This window comes from Paramisgurnus dabryanus, chromosome 19, assembly GCF_030506205.2.
Source record: "Paramisgurnus dabryanus chromosome 19, PD_genome_1.1, whole genome shotgun sequence".
Taxonomy (NCBI): domain Eukaryota; kingdom Metazoa; phylum Chordata; class Actinopteri; order Cypriniformes; family Cobitidae; genus Paramisgurnus; species Paramisgurnus dabryanus.
The window spans coordinates 33,743,776-33,767,587 of record NC_133355.1 but is presented as its reverse complement, the minus strand read 5'-3'; the positions used below and the strand labels follow the sequence as shown (position 1 = coordinate 33,767,587).

At 40.5% G+C, this 23,812-nt stretch overlaps 1 protein-coding gene and 1 long non-coding RNA gene across 5 annotated transcripts in view; one reads left to right on the top strand and one right to left on the bottom strand.

Annotated features, from left to right (window-relative positions):
• The window catches only part of znf704 (zinc finger protein 704), an 80,090-nt gene that overhangs the window by 33,329 nt on the left and 22,949 nt on the right, over positions 1 to 23,812 (top strand). For all 4 annotated transcript variants that reach the window (XM_065290849.2, XM_065290848.2, XM_065290850.2 and 1 more), the window contains exons 3-5: positions 14,702 to 14,805; positions 16,446 to 16,687; positions 19,555 to 19,655. In XM_065290849.2, coding sequence (XP_065146921.1) covers positions 14,702 to 14,805; positions 16,446 to 16,687; positions 19,555 to 19,655 — 447 coding nt within the window. The remainder of the gene's footprint in view (positions 1 to 14,701; positions 14,806 to 16,445; positions 16,688 to 19,554; positions 19,656 to 23,812) is intronic.
• On the bottom strand, positions 6,261 to 7,617 carry LOC135780059 (uncharacterized). Its single transcript, XR_010544937.2, has 6 exons — positions 7,476 to 7,617; positions 7,257 to 7,369; positions 7,082 to 7,147; positions 6,856 to 6,980; positions 6,582 to 6,678; positions 6,261 to 6,501 (listed from the first exon to the last, which is right to left on the bottom strand). It is a non-coding gene; the product is annotated as an uncharacterized lncRNA (long non-coding RNA).

Here is a 23,812-nt window from a genome sequence, read left to right as displayed (position 1 = left end):
ATTAATGTTTATATACAAAGCGAGTTTTATGCTGAAGTCTTTGAAAGTGTTAAGAAGAGCCTCTAACCATACTTCAAACGTAACCTATATTGAATGTGTGTGATCGTTGTTATTGTAAGATTGTTTATGTCTGTAGGGGAAGGGTTGAGATCTAACATTCTCTGTGCATAATGTTGGTAAATAAATCAAACACTGACGTTCCTTTGAGGTTCTACCCACAGTCATATTCTCAAACTTAACCTGGCACCTGCCCATTTTATTACACCCCTTAGGCTCCTTTGTGTTGAGTCTCTCGAAGGAAACCACCGTAACTCCTCTAATAAGAGTCCATAACATGTGCAGAAGTGACAGGGTCTTTGTTTTACCCCAAGGCATTCAAGAGATGATGTTCAGGGAAAGACCACTAACAACCCCCTTCACCAAAACACAGTTTTATCCTGCAGTCCAGTCTCGTGAAGATTGGCTTTTATGGGGCACTCCATACACCCCCTACACATACACATACACACACAATATGATTAGTCCTTCTGATGGGTCCTTGGGGAACTGTAGATATTGGTGTGGGAGGGGTATGAGGGCAGCGTGCTGCTGAGAGGGATGGTTGGCATTATGAGAATCTACAGATTTTGGGTGAATTTCTAGAGGTATAAATCTAAATTTGTGGGGTCCATTAGGTCGTTCACTTTAACTCTCTAATATGGAAGGAACAAGGCAAGTCTTCTTCACCCTTATGAGACACAACTATGCGTGCATGCTGAAACTCGATTATAATAACATTTACACTGCTGAATGCCAAAACCAAAGGGGGAGGAACAGGTGGACACAATCCCTTGAACGAGTCTTCCAACCACACCCACTGACCAGTCATGGCAAAAGAAACTAGACTCGACACCCCCTTAAAACAGTCATTCAAATACATCATAACTCAACACAAAGCTTTAATAGTCCAAAAGATAACTCCTGCACTCTTAACTCTCCAACTCCTTCCAGCAACCTTGGCGCCTAGGAAGCAATTTAAGAAAAGAACCGAGATAAAGACGAGGAAAATAGGACAAATCTTATAGAATTACACTAATGGATATGCAGTTAAGCTTCAGCAGTTATCTTCTCTGCGCCTTTAATGTGGCGAATATCTTACAGGTATCCCTGTAAAAACAAGCACCACCTCATTAACCTTTGGTTAGGGATCTGTAACAAATAAAGAAAAAACTAATGGATTATGATCAGTAAAAACATGATAAAAGCACCATGTTGTATGTCTGCATATGTTAAATAACACTCTTCAACATCATTAGATAAAATACTGATGCAGAATGTGATCAACTGAAAACATCTCTGAGATTTAAAGATCTTTATCTGCCCAGTAGTAATAATAAAATGTTAAGTGCACAGATCAAGTACCGCTGCTGACTCCGGTGAATGAAGTTTAATAAAACAAGTGTGTATAGAAAGAGGAGGTATGCTTGATTCGAAAAGACTTGTAATGACTCACTTGACTGCTGTGTTTTTTCATGTGGTGATCTTTCTATCGTTTTCATTTCTTGAGAAATAAAGTGTTGAATTGCTTACAGCAGAAGCATCACTCTTTCGGTCAAACAGATTCCTACAATTTTTTGCAACCCACTGTGTCTCTTAAAGGAACATGCCCACATTTTGAGAATTTAGCTTATTCACCGTATCCCCCAGAGTTAGATATGTCCATACATGCCTTTCTTATCTATGTGCGTGCTGTAACTCTGTCTTACGCAGCCTTCGCTAGCTTAGCTTAGCACAAAGACACAAAGTGAATGGCTCCAGCTAGCATACTGCTCCCAATAAGTGACAAAATAATGCAAAGATTTTCCTATTTATGTGTTTTGATTTGTATAGTCACACCTTGTACAAATAACAAGGTCATACGAGACACAGCCATCTTTTAACAGTATACATACTGTTTAATGGGTGTTTTAATTATTTGTGTGTTGTCAGCTTTTACACATTGTGTTTGTCTATTGCTGTGACCTAGATGAACTGACATGCTTGTTTGTATTTATGTATGTATGTATCCACCAAGTCGTCTTCTGTTATTGTTTAGAAACACTGATTTATTCTACACTTCACTTGCAGGTCTACTCTTCTTTTTTTTCTCTCATACCCAGTCTCTGTGCCATAATTACTAAGGTTATAAACAACTTTCTCCAGGCTGGCCAAGTTCTGGCTACATTGAAAACTGCTGTCATCAGACCACTTCTCAAAAAATAATGTTTAGACCCAGACGTCCTTGGCAATTATAGGCCCATCTCCAACCTTCCAACCTTTCTATTTCTGTATTGGAAAAGGTAGTTGCTAAAGGTCTAAAAAAATGCTTGAAAATTTCCAGTCTAGTTTCGGCACGGAAACAGCTCTGGTCAGGGTCACAAATGACACTGGTTCTCCATCTGTTCTCATCCTCTTGGATTTGACTGGATTTGAGAGTTTGTCACTGCGGATCATAACATTCCCCTTCACTGTATACATTCTACTGTTGGTTTATCTGACTCCGTTTTATTAATGGTTTTCATCTTATCTCACCGGGAGAACTGAGAATGTCTCCTTGTGAGAGGCTAAATCCATGACGTACAATGTCACCTGTGGTGTCCCTCAAGGCTCTGTGCTCAGCCCCACCCTGTTTATCTCCTATATGCTCCCCCTCTGCCTTGTCATCAGCCAGCATGGAATTATATTTCATTTCTATGTTGATGACACGCAACTTTATCTCAAGACAAATTCAACCTCCTCTGCTACTCTGCCATCATCCACCTTGACCACCTGCCTGGAGGAGATAAAGGTGTGGATGAAGCAAAATTTTCTCCAGCTAAACAGCTCCAAGACAGAAGCTATTCTAGTCAGCACCCCACACCAGGTCCGTACATTTGTCATAACCATTATTACTTTTTCTGACTCTCTATCACTCTCAACATCTTTTACCTGGATGTTATAACAGACTCTTATATGACTTTTGAGGCTAACATAAATCATCTGTGTAAGACCTTAGTAATATTGCCCAAATCTGTCCTAAACTTACTTTTGCATATGTGAAAAAGCTTGGCCAGACCTTTGTCTCCTTCAGACTAGATTACATCAATGCGCTGCTTATCGGGATCCCTGAAAACCATCTTCGGAAAATGCAGTAGATTCAGAATAGCGCTGCTAGGATTATGTTGAGGTTGCGCAAATATAACCAGGGTGCGATTTGTGAAAAAAACAGAGGGGGGGATGTTTTCAGAGGCGTCGATTTCGGCGACGGTGGGTAGGCCTACCATATTTCGTCATGAGTTATTTTGAACCCACCACTAGTTTTTACTTTTTTGACTGTTTTCAGTGGTTATGAAGAGCAATATGAGAGAGAAATTTGGTAATCATTGTCCGACCTAACAAAAATCCATTATAATATATTTTTATATATATATTTCTAATTAAAATATTTCTAATATTCAGAAATGCGCTCTCCGCTCACGAGCTCTGATCGGAACAAACCCGAACCTCACTGTCTGCTGAACTTGCGCAGAAACATCAAAATAACCAGCTTTTTAAAATGGTTTTAAACTAAACATTTAGACTATTTTAGCGCAAATTATGAGCTTATTGACGATTTTTTATCATTCTTGACATAATGCGTCTGTTCACAGCACATTTCAAAACATTTTAATTCATAAAAATAAATCATGAGAACATTAACTTCATCACTGCATTTGCAGGAATTGTAAAAAAATTCTTAACTCATGAAGCAGCCTAACGCAATATTTTTACACTAATAGTTTATCTTTCCCCACACATATGAACTGTGATCATGCACAACGAAAAAACACGCAAGAATTAAATCTTGAATGGCAAAACTGTATGGCACAACGTAGTGTCAACTTAAACATATATGAACAATGTATTGATTGCAAAGTTAAACCATAACAGTAGAAACAGCTTTACTGCTGCTTTTAAAGTAATAACATTAACTTTACACCGCAATGCTGAGCTACAGTGAAATGATAAAAAAGACAGATGCATTATGTCAATTAGCCTCATTTGCGCAAACTGGACGCGCCCGCGCCTCGCTAAACGCCTCATCTGCATTTATCATGTGTCACTTCTGCCATTCTCAGTGGTGTGACTGGGACACTTACTCTGCTTGTCATCATAAACAGATTATCAGATTGTGATGTTTATTCTCGCTTTATTAATATGCGGATGAATATGCTGCCTTCCATCGTTTCGACACACAGCTCCATAACCATCTCGCATGTGTTGATAGGCTTTTACTCGTGAGGTGTAACCGGGTCTGTAACCAATCAGATAGCGCCGTGGGCGGGACATTGAGCAAGTCTTCAGAGTGGTGAATACAGAGAGGCTGCGCGGCAGCTGTATCAGAGCCAGCCAAAGCAGCGCATTTTAAAACAAAATTGACTTTATTCAAACCACGGATCCGTGATAAGTTTTGTGATCCGTCTCGCCACTAGTGTAGTAGCACTGATCACTTTGAGGGGGGGATAAATTTATCCCCACCGGGGATAAAAATTATTAAGCAGAGGCAGGGATACATTGACCAGAAAGGGGGAAATCCCACGCATCCCCCCCAGCAAATCGCACCCTGAATATAACCATAATATCCCCATTCTCAAATCACTTCACTGGCTTCCTGTCTCATACAGGATCGAGTACAAGGTCTTTCTTCTCACTTACCAGTGCATTTATGGTGATGTTCCTTTTTATTTAAGGAACTTCTTATCCCAGAGACTTCTACACTTCTCTGTACTATGGGAGACCGGGCTTTCTGCTCAGGCACTCCCAGTTTATGGATGCTCCCCCTGACCACCTGAGGACACCACAGACTGTGGATATTTTTAAATGAGGCCTGAAAACCTAGAGCTTTTGGTTGATTTTAAACTTTGTCTTTTTGTTTTTACAATTGAGGTTTTTGTCTAAAAAGTAAAGTGCATTACAAATAAAAATATATTATTGTGTTTTCTGTTGATGTGCTCACTATACAGCTGTAGTATCAGACATACTTGACATATTTATTCTTTCAAGATTTTACATTCTGCCTTTTTACAGTGCCAACATATGGCGGTGTCAGATTGAGCCTCATTTTATATTTCCCTTCACAAAAACAGGTGCGAATGTGCCCTGTCCTAAATTTGATGTCGGCAGTAAATACCGAAGCTCAAACCTGCCTGTGTTTAGTGGGAATTTGGATATCTCCCTTTTTGTGAGTGCGCTTGCCCGTCTCAGAGTCACAAACGCTCTTGAACGCTACAGGGAATCGTAAAAAACTCTACACATAAAACCATGCGAGCTGGGGGAAGGGGACGCTGTAAATGGACCAACGGTCGTATAGAGGAAACGCTGTGCTGTATTTTGTCTCTTAACAGATTAGCAAGTAAACAAGGGTATCCACTATTATGGGAAATCATTGTTTGGATCCAGCTTTAGGTCCACACACAGGCACAATGTTTATTTTTACTGTGGTAAGCTGGGTTGTGTGTGAGGTAATGATGGGCTGGCTTTGGATCAGCTCCAACCACTATGATTTCTGGACCGTTTCAAGCACCCCAGTTTTGACCGACAGTAACCCCTCGAGCCCCACACACTCGATGTGTCCCATGCTAGCAGTTGGCGTGCAGGCATTAGGGAAACGCTACACTCTCAGAAAAGAAAGGACATAATTGTACCTTTAGGGGTACAATGGCTTGTCACTGGGGCTGTACCCTCAAGGGTACAGTTTTTGTACCCTTGGCAGAGGGTACAAATTTGTACCCTTGTGATTTGTACCTTAAGAGACCAGTTTTGTACCTCTGGTGACAATTTTGTACCTTTATTTAACAGTACAAATATGGACCCTTCAAAAAGGGTACAAAATTGGCTTTGACAGGGTACACTCATTGATTATGGTTTTAAAACTTATACATATATCTCAATCTAAGTACTGTAAACTTTAAATTATAAGTGCATATGACTCAATATATTTGTGTTGGTTTAGCCAATCGTTCAGCGTAAAGGTACATTTTAAACATTAGTATAAAAAAATGATAACAGAAAAGATAAAATACACAGTTTATTGAACAATCATTTATTTTACAAAAGGTTTAGATATAAAACAGAAGTGTGCTGTTCAGTCCAAATTCACAACATTAAAAACTAATATTACATTTACACTTATGAAATATATCAAGTATTCCTTTATGACTTTAACAGACTGTCCAAACAGGAATATTTTAAAACAAATCAGTGTGCTGTTCCTTAAACCAAACAACATTTAAACATTTTTAACAGGGCCACATCTGTCCTTGCCAAGCAGTGAGAAACACACAAATATAAATTTTTTCTCTGATAAAACTGTGGTGTACTCACAGCATAATGAGTAAATGAATAGGTCCATATGGAGTAACATTTCTTTAGTTTTTGTTGTGTTAATGACGGGTGGTAGAGGATAGTCAGTCAGCCTCCTTAATGGTAAAGATCGAAAACTGCTCTGGGCACGTTCATACTTATCTGTGAGAAAACACAAAAATATGAATACATTTTCCACTGACAGAACTGTGGTATACTCACAACATAAATAAATGTGGTACCTTTAAAGTTTTTGCGTGTGAATGATGGTTGGTCGAGAACAGTCAGCCACCCTCAATGGTAAAGATCCAAACTTGCGCGGGAAACGTTTGTGCTAAACTGTGAGAAAACACACATAAATATGAATTAATTTTCCACTGTTTGGTTGAGCAGACAGACAGACAGTCAGTTAACGTCCTTACTGAGAGAGAAACACATAAATATGAATTATTTTTCACTGACATAACTGTGGTCTACTCACGCAACATAATAAATAAATAAATGTGGTAACGTTACCTTTAAAAGGATTCTGTGTAACTGACTTTTGACGTTTGGTGGCGAGTAGACAGTCAGTCAGTCAGTCAGTCAATCTCCCCCCTGACTGAGAGATTCAAACTTGCGCAGGAAACGTTTGCGCTAAGCTGTGAGAAAACACACATAAATATGAGCTAATTTTCCACTTACAGAACTGTTGTGTACTCACTTAACATAATAAATACATTAATAAATGTGGTAATGTTACCTTTAGAAGGTCTTAAATGACTGTTTGGTTGAGAGCAGACAGAGAGTCAGTTTACGTTAGTCCTTACTGAGAGAGAAAACACATAATATATTATTAATTTTCCACTTAACGTTACAGAACTGTGGTGTACTCAAACAACATAATAAATAAATTAATAAATGTGGAAAAACGTTACCTTAAAAAGGTTTCAGGGTAAATTACTGTTTGGTGGCAAGTAGACAGTCTGTCAGTCAATCTCCCCCCTGACTGAGAGAGATTCAAACTTCCACGGGAAACATTTGTGCTAAACTGTGAGTAAACACACATAAATATAAATTAATTTTCCACTTACAGAACTGTGGTGTACTCAAACAACATAATAAATAAATTAATAAATGTGGTAACGTTAACTTACCTTTTAATGGTTTCTTGGTAAGACGTGTAACGTTATACAGTCTGTCAGTTAATCTCCCCCTGACTGACTGAGAGAGATTCAAACTAAACTGTGAGAAAACACACATAAATATGAATTATTTCTCCACTTACAGAACTGTGGTGTACTTAATGAACATTAACCAGCTCATAAAAATGAGTCTGAGGAGTATGAGGCAATAGTGCTGTGTCAATATCGCGTTGACTCGTCTTATACAACTTTACACAAATAACCGTAACTGAATCAGTATTAAAATGAAGAGCCACGACAAACAACACATTTTTAAAGTTTAAAAATGTTTTAAAGATGATGAATGAGTTTCCAAAGATTACCTGTTAATGTTTTTATGTGTCTGTCGTCCTCCTGCGCTGCTCTGTGAAACTGACTCCAACCGTGAGATGTGGGGGGATGGGCGCGTGTCAAAATAAAAGCGCGGGTTTTTTTCGGTGTGTGTGAGGGATTCAGTTATTCAATATTTATTCAGTTTAAATAATGGTTAATCAATTGCAGTTTTTGAGTTCATATCACAGTTTTTATTAAGTGAAATTAACTTTTTTTTCATTAAAATTTAAAATTAAAATTTAAAATTAAACACACTGTCAATGAACTGAAGAAATCTAATACTACTTCAACATGTGTCCAACTAAAGGAAACAAAAATTGACACAATAGTTATTTACGTTACTCACCAGAATTACAGCAGTTGTCTAGAACAACAAATAAAAAAAATGGCAAGAGGCTGTCTCTTAACATTGTACCTTATCCTTTAAAAGAAATGGTACAAATATGTACCTTTTAATGCTTGGGAACAAATATGTACCTTTTTGACCCTCAAAAAGGTGCATATGTGTACCTTGAGGTCCAATAATGAGCCCTATGGGGTACTTTTGTGTTGATTGTACCTTGGGGGACAGAAATGGACCCCTACTGTACCCCTATTTCTGACAGTGTAGTAAGCGGAGGCAATGAATGAGCATGTGCTGAGAACAAAGAACATAAGCGTGTGTTTGTACTCTCTGTGTCAGCGACCTGCTGGACCTGTAATAAAACAAACTAATAGATAGTGAACAAATTAATCTTTGTTTTAATCAAATTAGAAAGAGATAGATGTGTGTATCCCAAGGTTAATCACTTTCCCAGCAGAGCATTTTGCAAATTTGCCTTGGAGAGACAGAGAGAGAGAGAGAGCTTCCTAGATAATCTATGTGGATGATAGACAGTACAGTAGTTGAACAAGGTGCTGTATGATATTTGTGTACTGTTTGTACTGCAATATATCCATGACATAATTAAAGCAAAAGACTCAAAGTAGTATTTGATCTGTATGTTGCCGATTATAAACCCATGATGGCTCGGCCAATGACTGGGTGTGATCAGTATTTCATAAGTAGAGATCTCAGTAACAATGTAGTGTAACTTATGTACAGCATATAATATACTAATGTCTGTGGGGTTTTTCTCACTTCGTATGCAGAATTTTACGTCCCTGGCAGCCGCGCCGTTCTTTGTGATAAGAGAAGGCAGGAGGACTGAGATGTCTGATTTATAGCCCGTTATTCAGAAGGAAATGAGCATCATACACTAGTGACTGTAATAAATGATGGGCGGCCCGGCTCAGGCTGGCTTCTAACAGAGCGAATGGGACGGGGAGGGGCTGCGAGGGAGGAGCCGCTAGCTCGGGTTTTTCGGGGAATTCCCCTGCCCTCCTGAAACCGCCGTGTTGTTTCAGAGATATCTGTGTTTACTGATGCTGAATGTGTGCAGTTTGTTTTCAGTCATCTCAAAAGCAGCTCTGTTATTTTGTCAGGCTGTGGTTTCTTATGTTATGCAGAGCTCAATTTCGAGGATTTTATTTCTTTATTTATATTTATTTTGTTATATTCATAAGCACACTTTTGATGGAAAATGATGGTTTACAATGCCAAACGTCATTTTCTCAATTCCAACAAAACCTCATCCGTGTCGTCTGTCAGCAGAACAACATAACTTTAAATACAACACAAAGTACGTATGTAGGATTCATCAATCTCCCTCACTGGGTCGTCCTTATTGTTGAATCCTGTTGTATTATAGCCACTAGTGGCGGACAAAATGATCAATGAAATCATAGATGACAGACATCAGTTTGGGGAAATGTCTGTAATCCAATAAGTTGTTATTGTGTCCACTAAACCACTGTTATATTTGAAAACATCTTCACAGTGATGTGCCAGGGTGGGTGCAAGACCTCCTCAATAGACGTGTTACAGAAGAAAAGTCCAGATGTCCGGGAACAGTAACGATGCCTGCTTGTTGGATAGCCTTTCTCTAGTCACCCGCTCACTCGTTTGTCATGCAATTCTTGACAGCTACAAAAAGTTGGCACATCTGCCCGCCGAATCGCAACAGATGTCGGCCGACCGCCTCCTTCTTCTGGCCGGCTGCCATCTCACCCATTTACCTTCATGACCGAAAAGAGCAATTGATGTTCAGTTTCCTGCAAATGATTGTGACCGTGGGGAGGATTACAGTGCATTAAATGAGCCTTAGATCTGGGTAATTTAAACCCAGACTTATTTTAACCAGAGGTCATTAATTTATACCCGTCTGCCTGGAAATTAACAGGAATTTTTTTTTTCGGGATGCAGCCGGGTTCCTGTAAGTGAGATGGGAGACAAGAGTCAAATCGCTGGCTTTATTTCAGAGCATCTGTTTTGTTTATTCTGCTTCTCTTCTTGGGGAAAGTAACTTCTTTTATGTTTTTTCTGGCTAAATATTTTGGTGATGATGGAAACGGAGCCTGTGATTTATCTGCACAAATGCTGCTGTTTCTCTGAAATCACTGCACTGTAATGCAGGATTATTCTTTAACTGAAAGTCCCTTGAGGACTCCTTTCCAGCGAAAATCTGAACGCATCAAAGGTCCTAAAATAACTTTGTTTTATACGTCGTAGACAGGAGATGAAATTAACACTTGGAGAATTGGCGAGTATGGCAGACATAGCAGTAAATCACCCAGACAAAAATATGTTTTGGGTGCAAACCTCTCAAACAGAGACTTACAGACATGCTATTGTGGCAGAAGGTTATTTTTGGCTGTAAAAGCTGTTTAGTTTAATGAGTGTAATATATGGATTTCAGAAAATTTGTTCAGCCAAATGACCTCACAAAACATTTGTCAAATCAAAATCAGACGTGACACTGCCTTTTTGTATGTAAACTCATTCTACATAATGTAAAGAACATTCTGTGAAAATTTACTATCTATAATATTAAAGCAACACTATGTAGTTTTTATGTAAAAATGACTTACAGCTCCCCCATGTGGTTGAAAAGCGCAACAGTGCTTGGTATCAGACACTCTTCTGCAGGCAGGGGGAGGGGCGGGGCTGTGTTTCCTACCCTCCACCGCCACTTTCAGAGTGTGCTTGTAGCAGCTAGGAGGCTGCTCAGGTTGCAGCAACAGTACAATTTGTCCATTTTAAAGTTGTTCTATCACTGAAATAATTTTAGAGACATTATTTAAAGGCAAAAAAACTACATAGTGTTGCTTTTACTGAGTAAGATTGAAATCAATGAGTGAAATCAAACATTGATGTTCCTCATCTCAGTTAGATTATGAGAATTTAGTCTGGATTTCACAGACAGGGTCACATGCATTGTTGGGTAAGTTACAAAAAAAATAAATAATAATAATTACTAATTACATCTTAAATCATGTCGATTATTGTGCAAATGACTATCTCCAAAAAGTATTTTATTATTTATTACTGATTACTTTCTTTATCCTATTTAGTCAATGATATAAAGATCGGCTTAAAATAGCTCAAATAATAAATCATATAAAAGTACATCAATTATTCGGGTCACAATTTTTAAGGTCCAATCCTCACTATTAACAAATTATTAACTACTTTTGCCTCAATATAGTCCTAATTACAGCTTATTCATACTTTGTAAAGAAGTTAAGTTCGGTGTTTTACACTTAAAGCCCTGTTTTCAGATTGTTTATGATGAAATAGAACGGTTTTGACTGAAATTTCGACATATGATGCTGGCCCGAGAATTTTCGGGTATTTGTTGTATCACCCCCTACCTCTAAAATGGCTGCATAGGTGCACTGGAACAATCCTTCCTAAAATGCATTAAACTGTTGTTTACAAAGACGTGAAACTCACCGAGTGGTCAGGGGTGTTCACTGATATGCTCACACAAAAATCGCTGCAAAAGATGATTTTCCAACAGGTTTTATCGTAGTTTTTGTGCTGTGAGGTACGGTATTACTCCGCGCCGGGAACGTTGTTTGTATTCTTGCAATTGGCAAAGGCGGATTAGCGCCACCAACTGGGCTGGAGTGTCTATTATTCAAGCTCTCAACGGAAGAATATGCAGGTGTTAGGCGTTTGGAAAAATAGGTCCACAAGTTTGCAGCGATTTTTGTGTGAGCATATCAGTGAACATCCCTGACCACTCGGTGAGTTTCACGTCTTTGTAAACGAAAGTTTAATGCATTTTAGGAAGGATTGTTCCAGTGCACCTATGCAGCCATTTTAGAGGTAGTGGGTGATACAACAAACACCCAAAAATCCTTGGGCCAGCATCATATGTCCAAATTTCAGTCAAAACCATTCTATTTCATCATAAACAATCTGAAAACAGGGCTTTACAAGAAAAATAAAAAATATGCACGTTTAAACCACAACTTTTCGTCTTGGTCCGGCCCAGCGCGACCTCACGTAAATGCGTAGTGACGTAGGGAGGTCACGTGTTACATATATAAAACGCACATTTGCGGACCATTTTAAACAATAAACTGACACAAAGACATTAATTAGTATCATTCGACATACAACAATGTCGGAACGGTCCTCTTTATCAACACTTGTATACACTGGGGCGGAGTTTCGCGTTTGTCCTCTGTGACCTCTTGACGTCATGACGTATTGCAAGAGGTCGCGTTGGCGCTTTCAGGGCCAGACCTAGACGAGAAGTTGTGGTTTAAAAGTGCATATTTTTTATTTTTCTTGTCAAAAATGACAATCGTTTCGTTAGATAAGACCCTTATGCCTCGTTTGGGATTTTTTAGAGTCCTTTGAAACTCCGTTGAAAAAAACTAAGTGTTGAGTGAAGTATTACGTGTTGGGCTCTATTAAAGTCCATTAAAATGAGAAAAATCCTGCAATTTTTTCCTCAAAAAACATTCTTTGTTCAGTCGAGAAGAAATTAAGACATCAACATTTTGGATGACATGGTGGTGAGAAAATTATCTGGATATTTTTTAAGAAAATGGACTTTAAGGGCTTATTATAGTTGTGCTTAAGTCCTACGGCGTAGCCTCGATGCTGTAGGCTACGCGCCAGTTATCATATATATTTCTGCGTTGTTGTCCATGTCGATGTGCAATTACACATGCAGACCTAGTATTGTATCCAGTTGTATAACCACAATAGCAGTGCAACAGCCAAAGAAGAAGCAGATTATCCAATAAACCCACAAACAAAGAAAAAGCAGCAGCTTGTTGTGTATGATTTGAGATATTGGTGGAGGTAAATAGACAGCGACTTTTGTAGCAGTTTGAGTTAAGTCACTCTTCAACTTGACCCATCTTTGTTCTAACCATCGACGCCGTTCTTTTTACCTGACAGAAGGGGTTCTAGTGGACCAATCACAGCACTTGTGGTGCGCGTCAGGCTACGCAGAGCTATGCACAGCCTAAGGATAACCTACATACATGCACGACTATAACTTGCACTTTACACCCAACACTGGTCACACGTGTGAAATAACTGTGTGAAAAGCACTACACAATAATGTGCACACTGATAAAAAGCTTTAGTAGTTGTCTACTCTGCTGCAGGTGAAAACAGTAACTCTTACTGTCTGCTGTGAGTCTGGATAATTGGCCAGACTGGATCAGATGTTTATAGCAGCATTTCTACGCTGTGTGCTGTTGTCATACTCTAACATTAAGGGTGACTAAGATTCATGAACCATCGTAAAATGTTTTTTATATTAGTTTATGATGAGTAATTAGCGGTCTTGGGTCCTGTTTTTTTTTTTTGGCACAGCCCCCATCTATTGTGTTTGTGCACGGCAGCCGGTTCTGATGCACATGTCACTTTGTCCCATCAGATGCATGTTGCGCTGCTGAATGTATCACTAACCTTCTTATTTAATTACCATCCATAAACACCGGGTCCATCCGCTCCTGTGAATTGATAAGGACTGTACAGTATTAATGACCAGTGCTCTGTGGGGATGACGGTATATCACATGTTAATTACACAGAATCTAATGCCTTTTTCAGTAAGTACAGTATATCATTGTATTAAATACAGTAAAGCTGTTAATTAGTGGATGTCCAGGATCAGTCAGCGGGACACAATCTGAAAGCTCCTTCACACCCAATGTGCTCTCCCAAGGTGACCAGGAAGTGACTGTAATGGGGGAAAGGTAGCATCCGGAGAAGATGGCGTGATTTATCGGAAAGCCATAATGACATCATTCTCACCAAACAAGAAACATAAATTAGGCGATCTCTAATGGAAGTTCAGCACTCTCTCCTCGCTTAGATGTCACATTGCACCTTTGACAGCTGAAAAGATTTATTTTGCACATCATTGCTTTCATTCTCAATCACAGAAAGGAAATGCCTGTTTTACACATGTCCTCAGCTGAATATAAACCTGTGATGTCTCTTTTTTTGTTGTTGTTTTTTGAGTGTTGAGTCGTCCGAAATGGATTGCATCGAGGTAGCAACAATCATCATCATCATTATAATCATCACTTTTCTAAAGAAACATGGTGTTTTGCGAGTGATGAGAGCATCTGTCAGGGCAGATGTTCCTATTCTGTCCATCATATGAACGCTGTGTGCTGCAGCTTTGGAGACCCCATAACAATAAACCAAGCAGCTGTCGCAAAAGCATGGAAAAAACAACTCTGTACAAGTATTCTTGTCTTGTGTTTCAGTTAATATATCTACAAACTCTAAAACCGATATATGACACTTTATAGCAATAAAATACAGTAGAGTATGTAGCTTGAAAATAACAGCATTTTGCACTGCAAGATTTATCAATTGTTGATACAACACTTACTTAAATATATTTAATCAAAATGTAGATACATTGAAAACAATAAAAAAAACATTCGATTCTTTTGCAGTGTTTTTTCTGGTCTGGTTGATATAATAATTTGATGTTTTTTTGTTGTTGTTGTCGCTCATAGGAAGTCAGAGGAGGAGTTGGATATGGACAAGGTGACAGCTGCCATGGTGTTGACCAGCCTGTCCACAAGTCCGCTGGTACGAAGTCCTCCTGTAAAAGTCAATGGTAAGTAGCTGATGTCATGTTAGTACTGTTGTCCCTGAGCAGCAGAATGTCACACTGCGCTGCGTGCAATCAACAGTTTCCTGTTTTCATCTGCATTAAAAGCTTGCATGCAACTGTCAAACCTCTTTCAGCTGAGGATGCTCATTTTCAAAACTTTTTGTTATGCACCAATTCATTTAAAGGGGCCATGGCACAAGACTTTTTTAAGATGTCAAATAAATCTTTGGGGTCCCCAGAGCACATATGTGAAGTTTTAGCTCAAAATACCATATAAATTGTTTATTATAGCATGTTAAATTGCCACTTTGTAGGTGTGTGCAAAAATGTGCCGTTTTGGGTGTGTCCTTTAAAATGCAAATGAGCAGATGAAGTGCAAACACTGATCACAATGATGGTGGTTTGTTGCAAATGAAACTCAATTGTGCTTTGAATTATTTTCTCTCTCTCTCTCTGCACTAATTGGCAGTGCCGTGGTTGGATAGTGCAGATTAAGGGGTGGTATTATTATAATAAGATCCCCTTATGACATCATAAAAAGAGCCAAATTTCAAATAACCTATTTTTTCATGTGCTTGTAGAGAATGGTTTACCAAAACTAAGTTACTGGGTTGATCTTTTTCACATTTTCTAGGTCCCAGAAGCACTGGGGACCCAATCATAGCACTTAAACATGGACAAAAGTCAGATTTTCATGCCATGGCCCCTTTAAAGGGTCTGTACTAGGACTGCATGATTTAGAAGAAAACTGTGTCAATATTTGATACAATAATGCATAGTTTATTCAAATAATATTAAAATATATTTCAAAACTAATAATAATATAGCCAATATACATGTCCCACTTTCTGTCTGGGAGATTGAGATAGAAAACATCACTACAACTTCTGAAAGTAAACAGCCGTGTTTTACTGTTTTAGTACATAAATACGTCTTGCTTATTAAATGTTGCTTGCATACATTTGAGCACGCACATGCATTCATATCCTAATATTCACCTGTCAGTCTCTCTGTTATCTGCATTCAGCTACACCTTTGTATACAATTTCTTTTTGGATTATAAATGTTAAAATAATTGAACTTTGCATATAATTTAAGTAACAACAATGGCTAAATGTAAATGTGGGCGGGCATATGCTAAAATGTAACAGCCATAACTTGTTTTGAATGGTACTGCCCCTTTAAGACATCTATGAGGCTGGGTTATTTCTTTTAAAGTGCTTTAATTATAAATTTGTCTTTTATGTAATAAAATTAGGACTTTAAAGGAACACGCCCACATTATGGGATTTTAGCTTATTCACCGTATCCCCCAGAGTTCGATAAGTCCATACATACCTTTCTCATCTCTGTTCGTGCTGTAACTCTGTCTGAAGCAGCCCTCGCTAGCTTAGCTTAGCACAAAGACTGGAAGTGAATGGCTCCTGCTAGCATATCTAACTTTGGGGTATACGTCGGTTGAATAAGCTAAATTCCCAAAATGTGAGCGTGTTCCTTTAACTAGAGAGTGCATTTATGAGAGAGTTTATCTGATGTCTGTTCACTTCTCATTACACTCATTTGAATATGTTTAGCATTGGCAGAGCTCTATATGTATCTCAACGATTGCATCTAACATGACTGTTTCTTCTCTTTACACACAGACGGTCTGAACGGTTCGTGGAAGGATGGAGGCTTCACCCCATCCAGCTATAGCAGCAGTGGATATTGGAGCTGGAGCGCACCCAGCGACCAGTCGAACCCGTCCACACCATCCCCGCCCCTGTCCGCTGACAGCTTCAAACCCTTCCGAATGCCCAGCCTCAACGGGCCGTCCGACGACAACATCGATGAGCACGACGGGAACAGCCTGCTGTTCGACGAACCCATCCCCCGAAAACGCAAGGTGAGCTGCCGTCACCTCACCTCCACTTAGGGTGATTTAATCTGACTTAATTCAGTTAAACGTTAAGATTGGATGAATAGATGATGAAAGATAATGGATTTACAGCAGGATGGAAAGTACGCCGTAGCCGCCGCACTGTCAGGGTTCCTGTACTCCTGGAAGTTTTCATGCAATGTGAAGACACTATAAGAGTACATTGATGTCATACAAAATTTGCCTTGCTTTAGATATGCAATGAACCGACTTACAGTACCTGTTTTGAAAGTGTGATTTACGCGGGGAGATGAAAATGCTCCTCTTACTTTATTATTTTGACATCCAGTGCCTCTTGTCCAATCCAACTCTATTTTGGCACAAAATCATCTATGCCCACATGGAAAGATTGCGTAATAAACCATCAATCACCCTTAAAACATGTGCAAAATAAAACGACCTGGACTGCATTAAATTCAGGTTTGTTGAGGATAAACATGGTTTGTTTTGTGCAATGAAATATTGAGTGAATATAAGTGAAATAATCAATTTTCGTGATAATTCCTTTTCATTTCAGTGTTTGACCATTTATATGATTATACAATTTTATGCATGTCATAATTTGATAGGATAAACAGTCTTGGTTCTCGAGCTGTCACTTGATGTCAGATTAATATGAAATCTTGAGTCCTGAAGTAAAACCAGCTGATATAATATAATATAAGCATGGTAGAGGCTTATTAAACGCATATCAATTTCATGCTTTTCATTTGAGATTGGATTTTTGAGCTGCCATTAACTTAAATTGGCAATGCTGTGTTCAAAGACAATTTACTTGTTCTTACAAAGGCAAGTTAGCTGTATACCAGGCCGCTTACAGACATCTGCCCATTCATCAGGCTAATGTCAGATGCCTCACAGATTCAGTCACTTTGTTCAAATGAATCATTTTCTTTGTCCTTTCTCAGGATTCCAGTGCTGCTGTTTGTCATCACCTTGTTGCTTTATGTTATCAGCCTTACATCGATAACAACCTAATCAATATGTGGATATTTTAAAGACTATGCTGAAAATAATATGTAGATGTATGCTATACATGTTATACATGTTCTTAGTGTGTAAGAAATTAAGGATCAGACTTACTAACAGCTTGCGCCAGCACAAACCATCATTTTGGCATTAAATGAGACTGTCTGGATTTACTAAAGACGCACAGTGGATCATTAGCGCTGAAAAGGTGTGGTCTAGTTATTTTTGTCACATATGCTTTTCTAGGAGTTTTTAGACGCAAACATTTTGGGAGGAGATTATTTTAATGATTCACGCAATGCAATTTACTTACGTTTGCGTGTGTTATGACTGGTATTTGTGCCATTATTTAACGGCAAAAAGTATGTCTTAAAGCAACACTAAAGAGTTTTTGCTCTTTGCTCTCCCTACAGGTTAGAAGCGGAATTGTCCATTACCAAAAAAAAAACTCTTTGGTGTTGCTTTAAATCATTTTGTGCTTGAATTGGCTGCAATTGGAGAGGCATAAGAGAGCATGTGGTACAAGACAGAGGATTTTTAACACATAAAAGTTTATTTTGAATGCCAGAGGAACGTATTATTCAAAAATATATGTTATTTTTTGTGGGCTGCAGGAAATAAAAGAGGTCACTAGCAGAAGTCACTTTTTGTAAATCTTGGCCATGTCCTATGGCTTCTTTGCCTTGCATTTTCAGCTGTGATGTCCGTGGTGCTGCTCTTATTAAATAGCGTTGGTCATTATAGAAATCAGCTGTTGCACCTGTGTTATTTATTTTGCGCTTTTTTAGTAAAGCGTTCCCATCGGTGCGTTTTTGGAATTGTGCTCTTGCGCTGGTTTGCTGCATTTAGTAAATCTGGCCCTTAGGAGTAGTAATCCCTGCTGAAATACAATAAAACCATTACAGAAAATTCTAATGGTTTCCATTTAAAATACCAATAGGAACCATTAGCTTTTACCATTAAAACCACTACACTGTAGTGTGTTTTTTTGGCCATATTCCATTAGAACCAATACAATTCCCAATAAAACCAATAGAATTTCTGTGATGGTGTCTTGTTTTTTTTAGCAGGGATCATTATAGTTGTATCATAATAATAATACCATGATGATATATTAATTTGCCATCATAATATGCCCCCAAAAACATGGTATTACTAGTACCATATACAAAAACCAATGATAGTAGTTTACCTTTATCAGTTTAGCAGATACTTGATTTAGATGCTTAAGTTATTCATTTAGCAGATGCAGACATTTTATTATTTCAGTGTTTCTCTTTCCAAAATGAAGAAAAATTGGTTGCACCACGACCTTCAGCCGACTTCTACCGAGTTAGTTTCAACACAAATAAACCAGCAGCTGCTTTGAGTTGTGTTATTAATTAGAAGCTGCTTCACAGCACAGGGAATTGACATTGAGTCATCCAGGGACACGACGGGCCGATTAATCAGAAAGAAGTTGCTTTGTTTGACAAGCCAGCACAATGACCATAAAGTGAAAATGAAATGAACATCCTGACAACTGTAAACACGCTAACACGTGACGCGACAGCCATCGTCGAGAACCATACGTCAAGAGATAAGACTTTCATCTTTAGTCACGAGCGATTCGAGTGCAGTTCACAAATGACAATTCTTTAATGAATGCAGACATGTTGTGTGAAAAATAGCATGAGCTCTTGAACACTGACTGCACCATTGAGTCACTCTCACCGACAGCCAATTATGAGCCTCAGAGCAGACCATAAGAGACATCAGAAGAAGATGTGGGTCTCTGTGTTTAATGAAAAGAAAGAGAGAATACCTGTGTCAGATAGGGGTGAAGAGATGATGTTGCTTACGTTCACACTGTGTCTCTCTGACAGAACTCCATGAAGGTGATGTTCAAGTGTCTGTGGAAGAACTGTGGGAAGGTCTTGAGTACGGCTGCTGGGATCCAGAGGCATATTCGAACCGTCCACCTTGGGTAAGTTGTAGAGATGCACATCACGGGAGTGTATCGGTGGTTTCCAAATCTAAAGAAAGGACTTTTTTCAAACATGCTTGCTTTGAAGCAATACATTTTGTATAGACGGTTTTAGCAGTAACAACATAAACAAATGGCTTTCGTGGAACACACTTGCAAAGAATCAATAAAAACAGAGTCCTTTTAGAGTAGTTTATTTCTGATAACAACAAGTAGACTACCTTAGTTCATATCATAGCTAAAGCGTATCAATATAATGTATACAAATCTTAACTACAGATTGGCTGCCAAACCTACCTTCACATAGCAGTGATCCATGATCGCCGTCTTACCTCGTATTTAGGAAACCAAAACATGTGTTATTTTCAATGAGGTATTTATTCCAGAGATTAGTTTAAACACTAGTCAGACCATTCAACAAACAGAAACCGGAAGTATGTGGCGATTGTAAAACGTACGGTGTAAAATTCCCATTACTGTCAAACTATTATGGAAAAAAAATGACGTTGAACATATAAAAACAATGCTTTGTGAGTTAAAAAACGCTTAACATGCCAACTTTAGTTAACAGTCTCTTTTGGCTGTCTCTACATACTGTAATCACTTTTTAATAAAATGTAATGGATTTGTTGTTTTATATTAATATCTTAAAGGAAAACGCCACTGTTTTTCAATTTTTTACTGTGTTCTTACCTCAACTTAGACACATTAATACATCCCTTTCTTTTTTCAATGTGTGCACTTAATCTTTAAACAGCGCATCGTGAATGTGTTAGCATTTAGTCTAGCCCCATTCATTCCTTAGGATCCAAACAGGGATGAATTTAGAAGCCGCCAAACACTTCCATGTTTTTCATATTTAAAGACTGTTACAGGAGTAGTTCTCTTTCAAACAATCGCTCGGTATCTCACTATGGGAAACGCCCCCAGGCGTGACAGACTATGGAAGCACCAATTACACCACGTCTGTCCGAAGGACAGACCAATCACAGCTCAAAACGAAGTATCCACCCCCTTCCTATATATATAGCTGTGATACCTGAGAACGGCATTCTTGTTCTCTTCCCCGTGAAGACTTTCTTTTCAGCACCTGACCTGCTATCAGTTCACTAACGTGCCGTCAAGGTTACGTTGCCGAACGCAGTGCAGTTCGTTCTATTTGGATATTTACTCGTTACTGAGTTTTCTATTCTGGCTAACGCGTTAAGGCGAGCTAGAATCACTTTTACTCACCATGTCGGCGTCGAAGACCGTTACGGAGAATGCGAAACCTGCTTCCTCGCGCTCGTGTCCAGCAGCTTGTGGATTTATGATCTCGGGCAGGGATTCGCATCCGATGTGTATCGCGTGCATGGGTGTCAAGCACGCTCAGGCCGCGCTAGCGGATGCGGAGAGTTGCGCGCACTGCCGTGCAATGCCGGCCAGGATCTTAGAGAGACGACTCAGGGTGGTAGCATCTTCCAAGGAGGATCCGGTTCTCTCTTCCGTCCCTCCATCTGCTAAGGGGGCTCGACCCTCTTCCCCACGGAATCTTTCTTCGTGGGGGGATATTATGGATTTAGAGTCACCCGAGTTTACGCCGCTTTTCGACCACCTTCTTGCGGAGGGCGACGAGGTGGAGGGGGACGACGAGGAGGAGGACGAGGAGATGTTAGCTCGCCTTCTCCGAGATGAGCCAGATGACGAGGAAGATGATGCTATCCTGTCCACAGCTCAGGCGTCTAGGCCCGCGAGCGCGCAAAGCGGCGACATAGCGTCGACAGTAGTTGACTGTGACATCGTGGAAGTCTGTAAGCGTGCGGCAGCCAGGCTTAAGATTGACTGGCCCGTGACTCCTGGGGATCCGGGAGTTAAGCGTGACATCTACGACGGCAAAAGACTCCCCGCTCGTCTTCCACCGGCGAAACAACTGCTTCCTGCTTTACCAGCGTGTGTAGCGGAGATGAAACGATCGTGGGACAAACCTTTCTCTCACCGCGTGCCCGTTAAAGGTTACGCATCTCTCGATGTTAGTGAGATGGAAGGTCTGGGGCTCTCTAACCCTCCCGCTGTCGAGCAGTCAGTGGCTCACCACCTGCACCCAAACAGGCGGACCACTCTCTCATCTGCTAGTCCCTCCCTCCCCGGAAAAATGGAACGCTTCACCGCTTCCATGTATCAGAAAATGTACAAATCCTCGGGACTAGCGGTGCGGGCGCTAAATGTCACTTCATTGTTGACAGCCTATCAAGCCGAGTTGTTAGAGGAGCTAGGCACTCAGATGGACGCCGGCAATCCGAACCCGTCAATCTGGGAAGAGATCTGCAACATTACAGATCTCAATTTGCGCACCTCACGGGGCGCAGTGCAAAGTTGCGGCCGCACCATGGCGCTAGCCGTTGCAGGCGAGAGGTCGTTGTGGCTAAACCTCTCGAGCGTGGGGGATAAGGAGAAGTTGGATTTTCTCGACGCTCCTGTGGATCCCTCCGGACTGTTCGGCTCGGCTGTTGCGGCGATGAAGCAGAAATGCGACCTCCAGAAGAAAGAGGGCGAAGCGTTTGACATATGTCTACCTCGCAAAAGGCCACCACGTCCTCCTCCTCCCCCGCGTCCGACTCCTCAGACGCAGGACAGAAGATTTTTCAATGCGTCCAGGACGACGAAACCCCAGAACACGGAGCAGACGGCTCGACCCCCCGCCGCTCCAAACGCTAAACCGTGGGTAAAACAGTCATTCGCAGCGGCGGCTGCGAAGTCTAAGTCCTCTAACCCCTCCAATAAAAAGAGGAGGGATACCTAGGACGCAATTTCAGCAGGGGAGAGACGGGCAGCACCAAGGGTTTTCTGCGATGTACTCTCCCGAGCCCACAGCATTTGTTCCCCCACCCGCAAAAAAGCGGAAGATGTGCAATTTGGGCGTGAATATGGTTCAAAGTTGTGTTCAGGCCAGTTCAGTTTCCCCTCGACACACTATGTTCCAACAAGTTCCAGTGCAGTTTTCTCAACCACCAGTAAAGCGTGGTCTGTTGAGCACAAGCACAAGTTCACAAGTGTATTGTCACAAAGCACTTTATCCCCTGGGTTCCATGCAAATAAAAAATTCTCTGTCGCATCCAGGCTCAATGCCGAGGGCGCAGGGAGACAAAAACAAAATAATAACTATGAACCAAGACATAAATCGGTCTCTGAGTCACACAGAGCACGGCCGATTTTCTCTTTGTCCACTAGAGGGCGCCAGCACTCCATCTATGGACCCGGTTCAGCAGAACCCGCTGGCTCGTTCTCAGCAGGCTTGGAGAGAGTGTTCAGCGCACCCGTGGGTCCTTTCAACTGTAACCAAGGGCTACAGGCTTCAGTTTGCGAGGAAACCTCCTCCGTTCAACGGAGTCATAGCATCTGTAGCGAAGGGGGATTCAGCACGGGTGTTAGAAACGGAAATATCCTCCCTGTTAGAAAAAAGAGCTATAAGACGAGTTTCAGTGGGGGAAACTCAGAAGGGATTTTACTCCCGTTATTTTCTAATCCCAAAGAAAGACGGGGGTTTGCGCCCGATACTGGACCTGCGTGTTTTAAACAAACACTTGAGGAAGTACAAATTCAGAATGCTCACGGTAGCAGCACTTACACGCGCTATCCGCCGGGACGATTGGTTCACCGCAATCGATCTCAAGGATGCTTACTTTCATATAAGCATCTATCCCGCACACAGGAAATATCTCAGGTTTTCCTTTCAGAGCGAAGTGTACGAATTTGTTACTCTCCCGTTCGGGCTCAGCCTCGCTCCCCGGGTATTCACCAAATGCATGGAAACAGCGTTATCACCGCTGAGACAAAGGGGGCTCAGAATTTATGCCTATCTGGACGATTATCTGATATGCGCTCACTCACGGGAGCGCGCGGAACGGGACACAGAGATGCTCACGTCTCATCTGATGAATCTGGGGTTCAGAATCAACTATGCCAAAAGTCAGTTGATTCCATCCCGGGAGATAGAGTATCTGGGTCTGCGAATAGACTCTGTGGCTTACCGCGCTATGCTTTCGGAAAGAAGGATAATAGCATTTTATCAGTGCCTCGCCCTATTTCGATTAGGGAATTTGGTATCGTTCAGGACCTGTCTGCGCCTTTTGGGCATGATGGCTTCGTCGCTGGCCGTGGTTCCGCTAGGACTGCTGAAA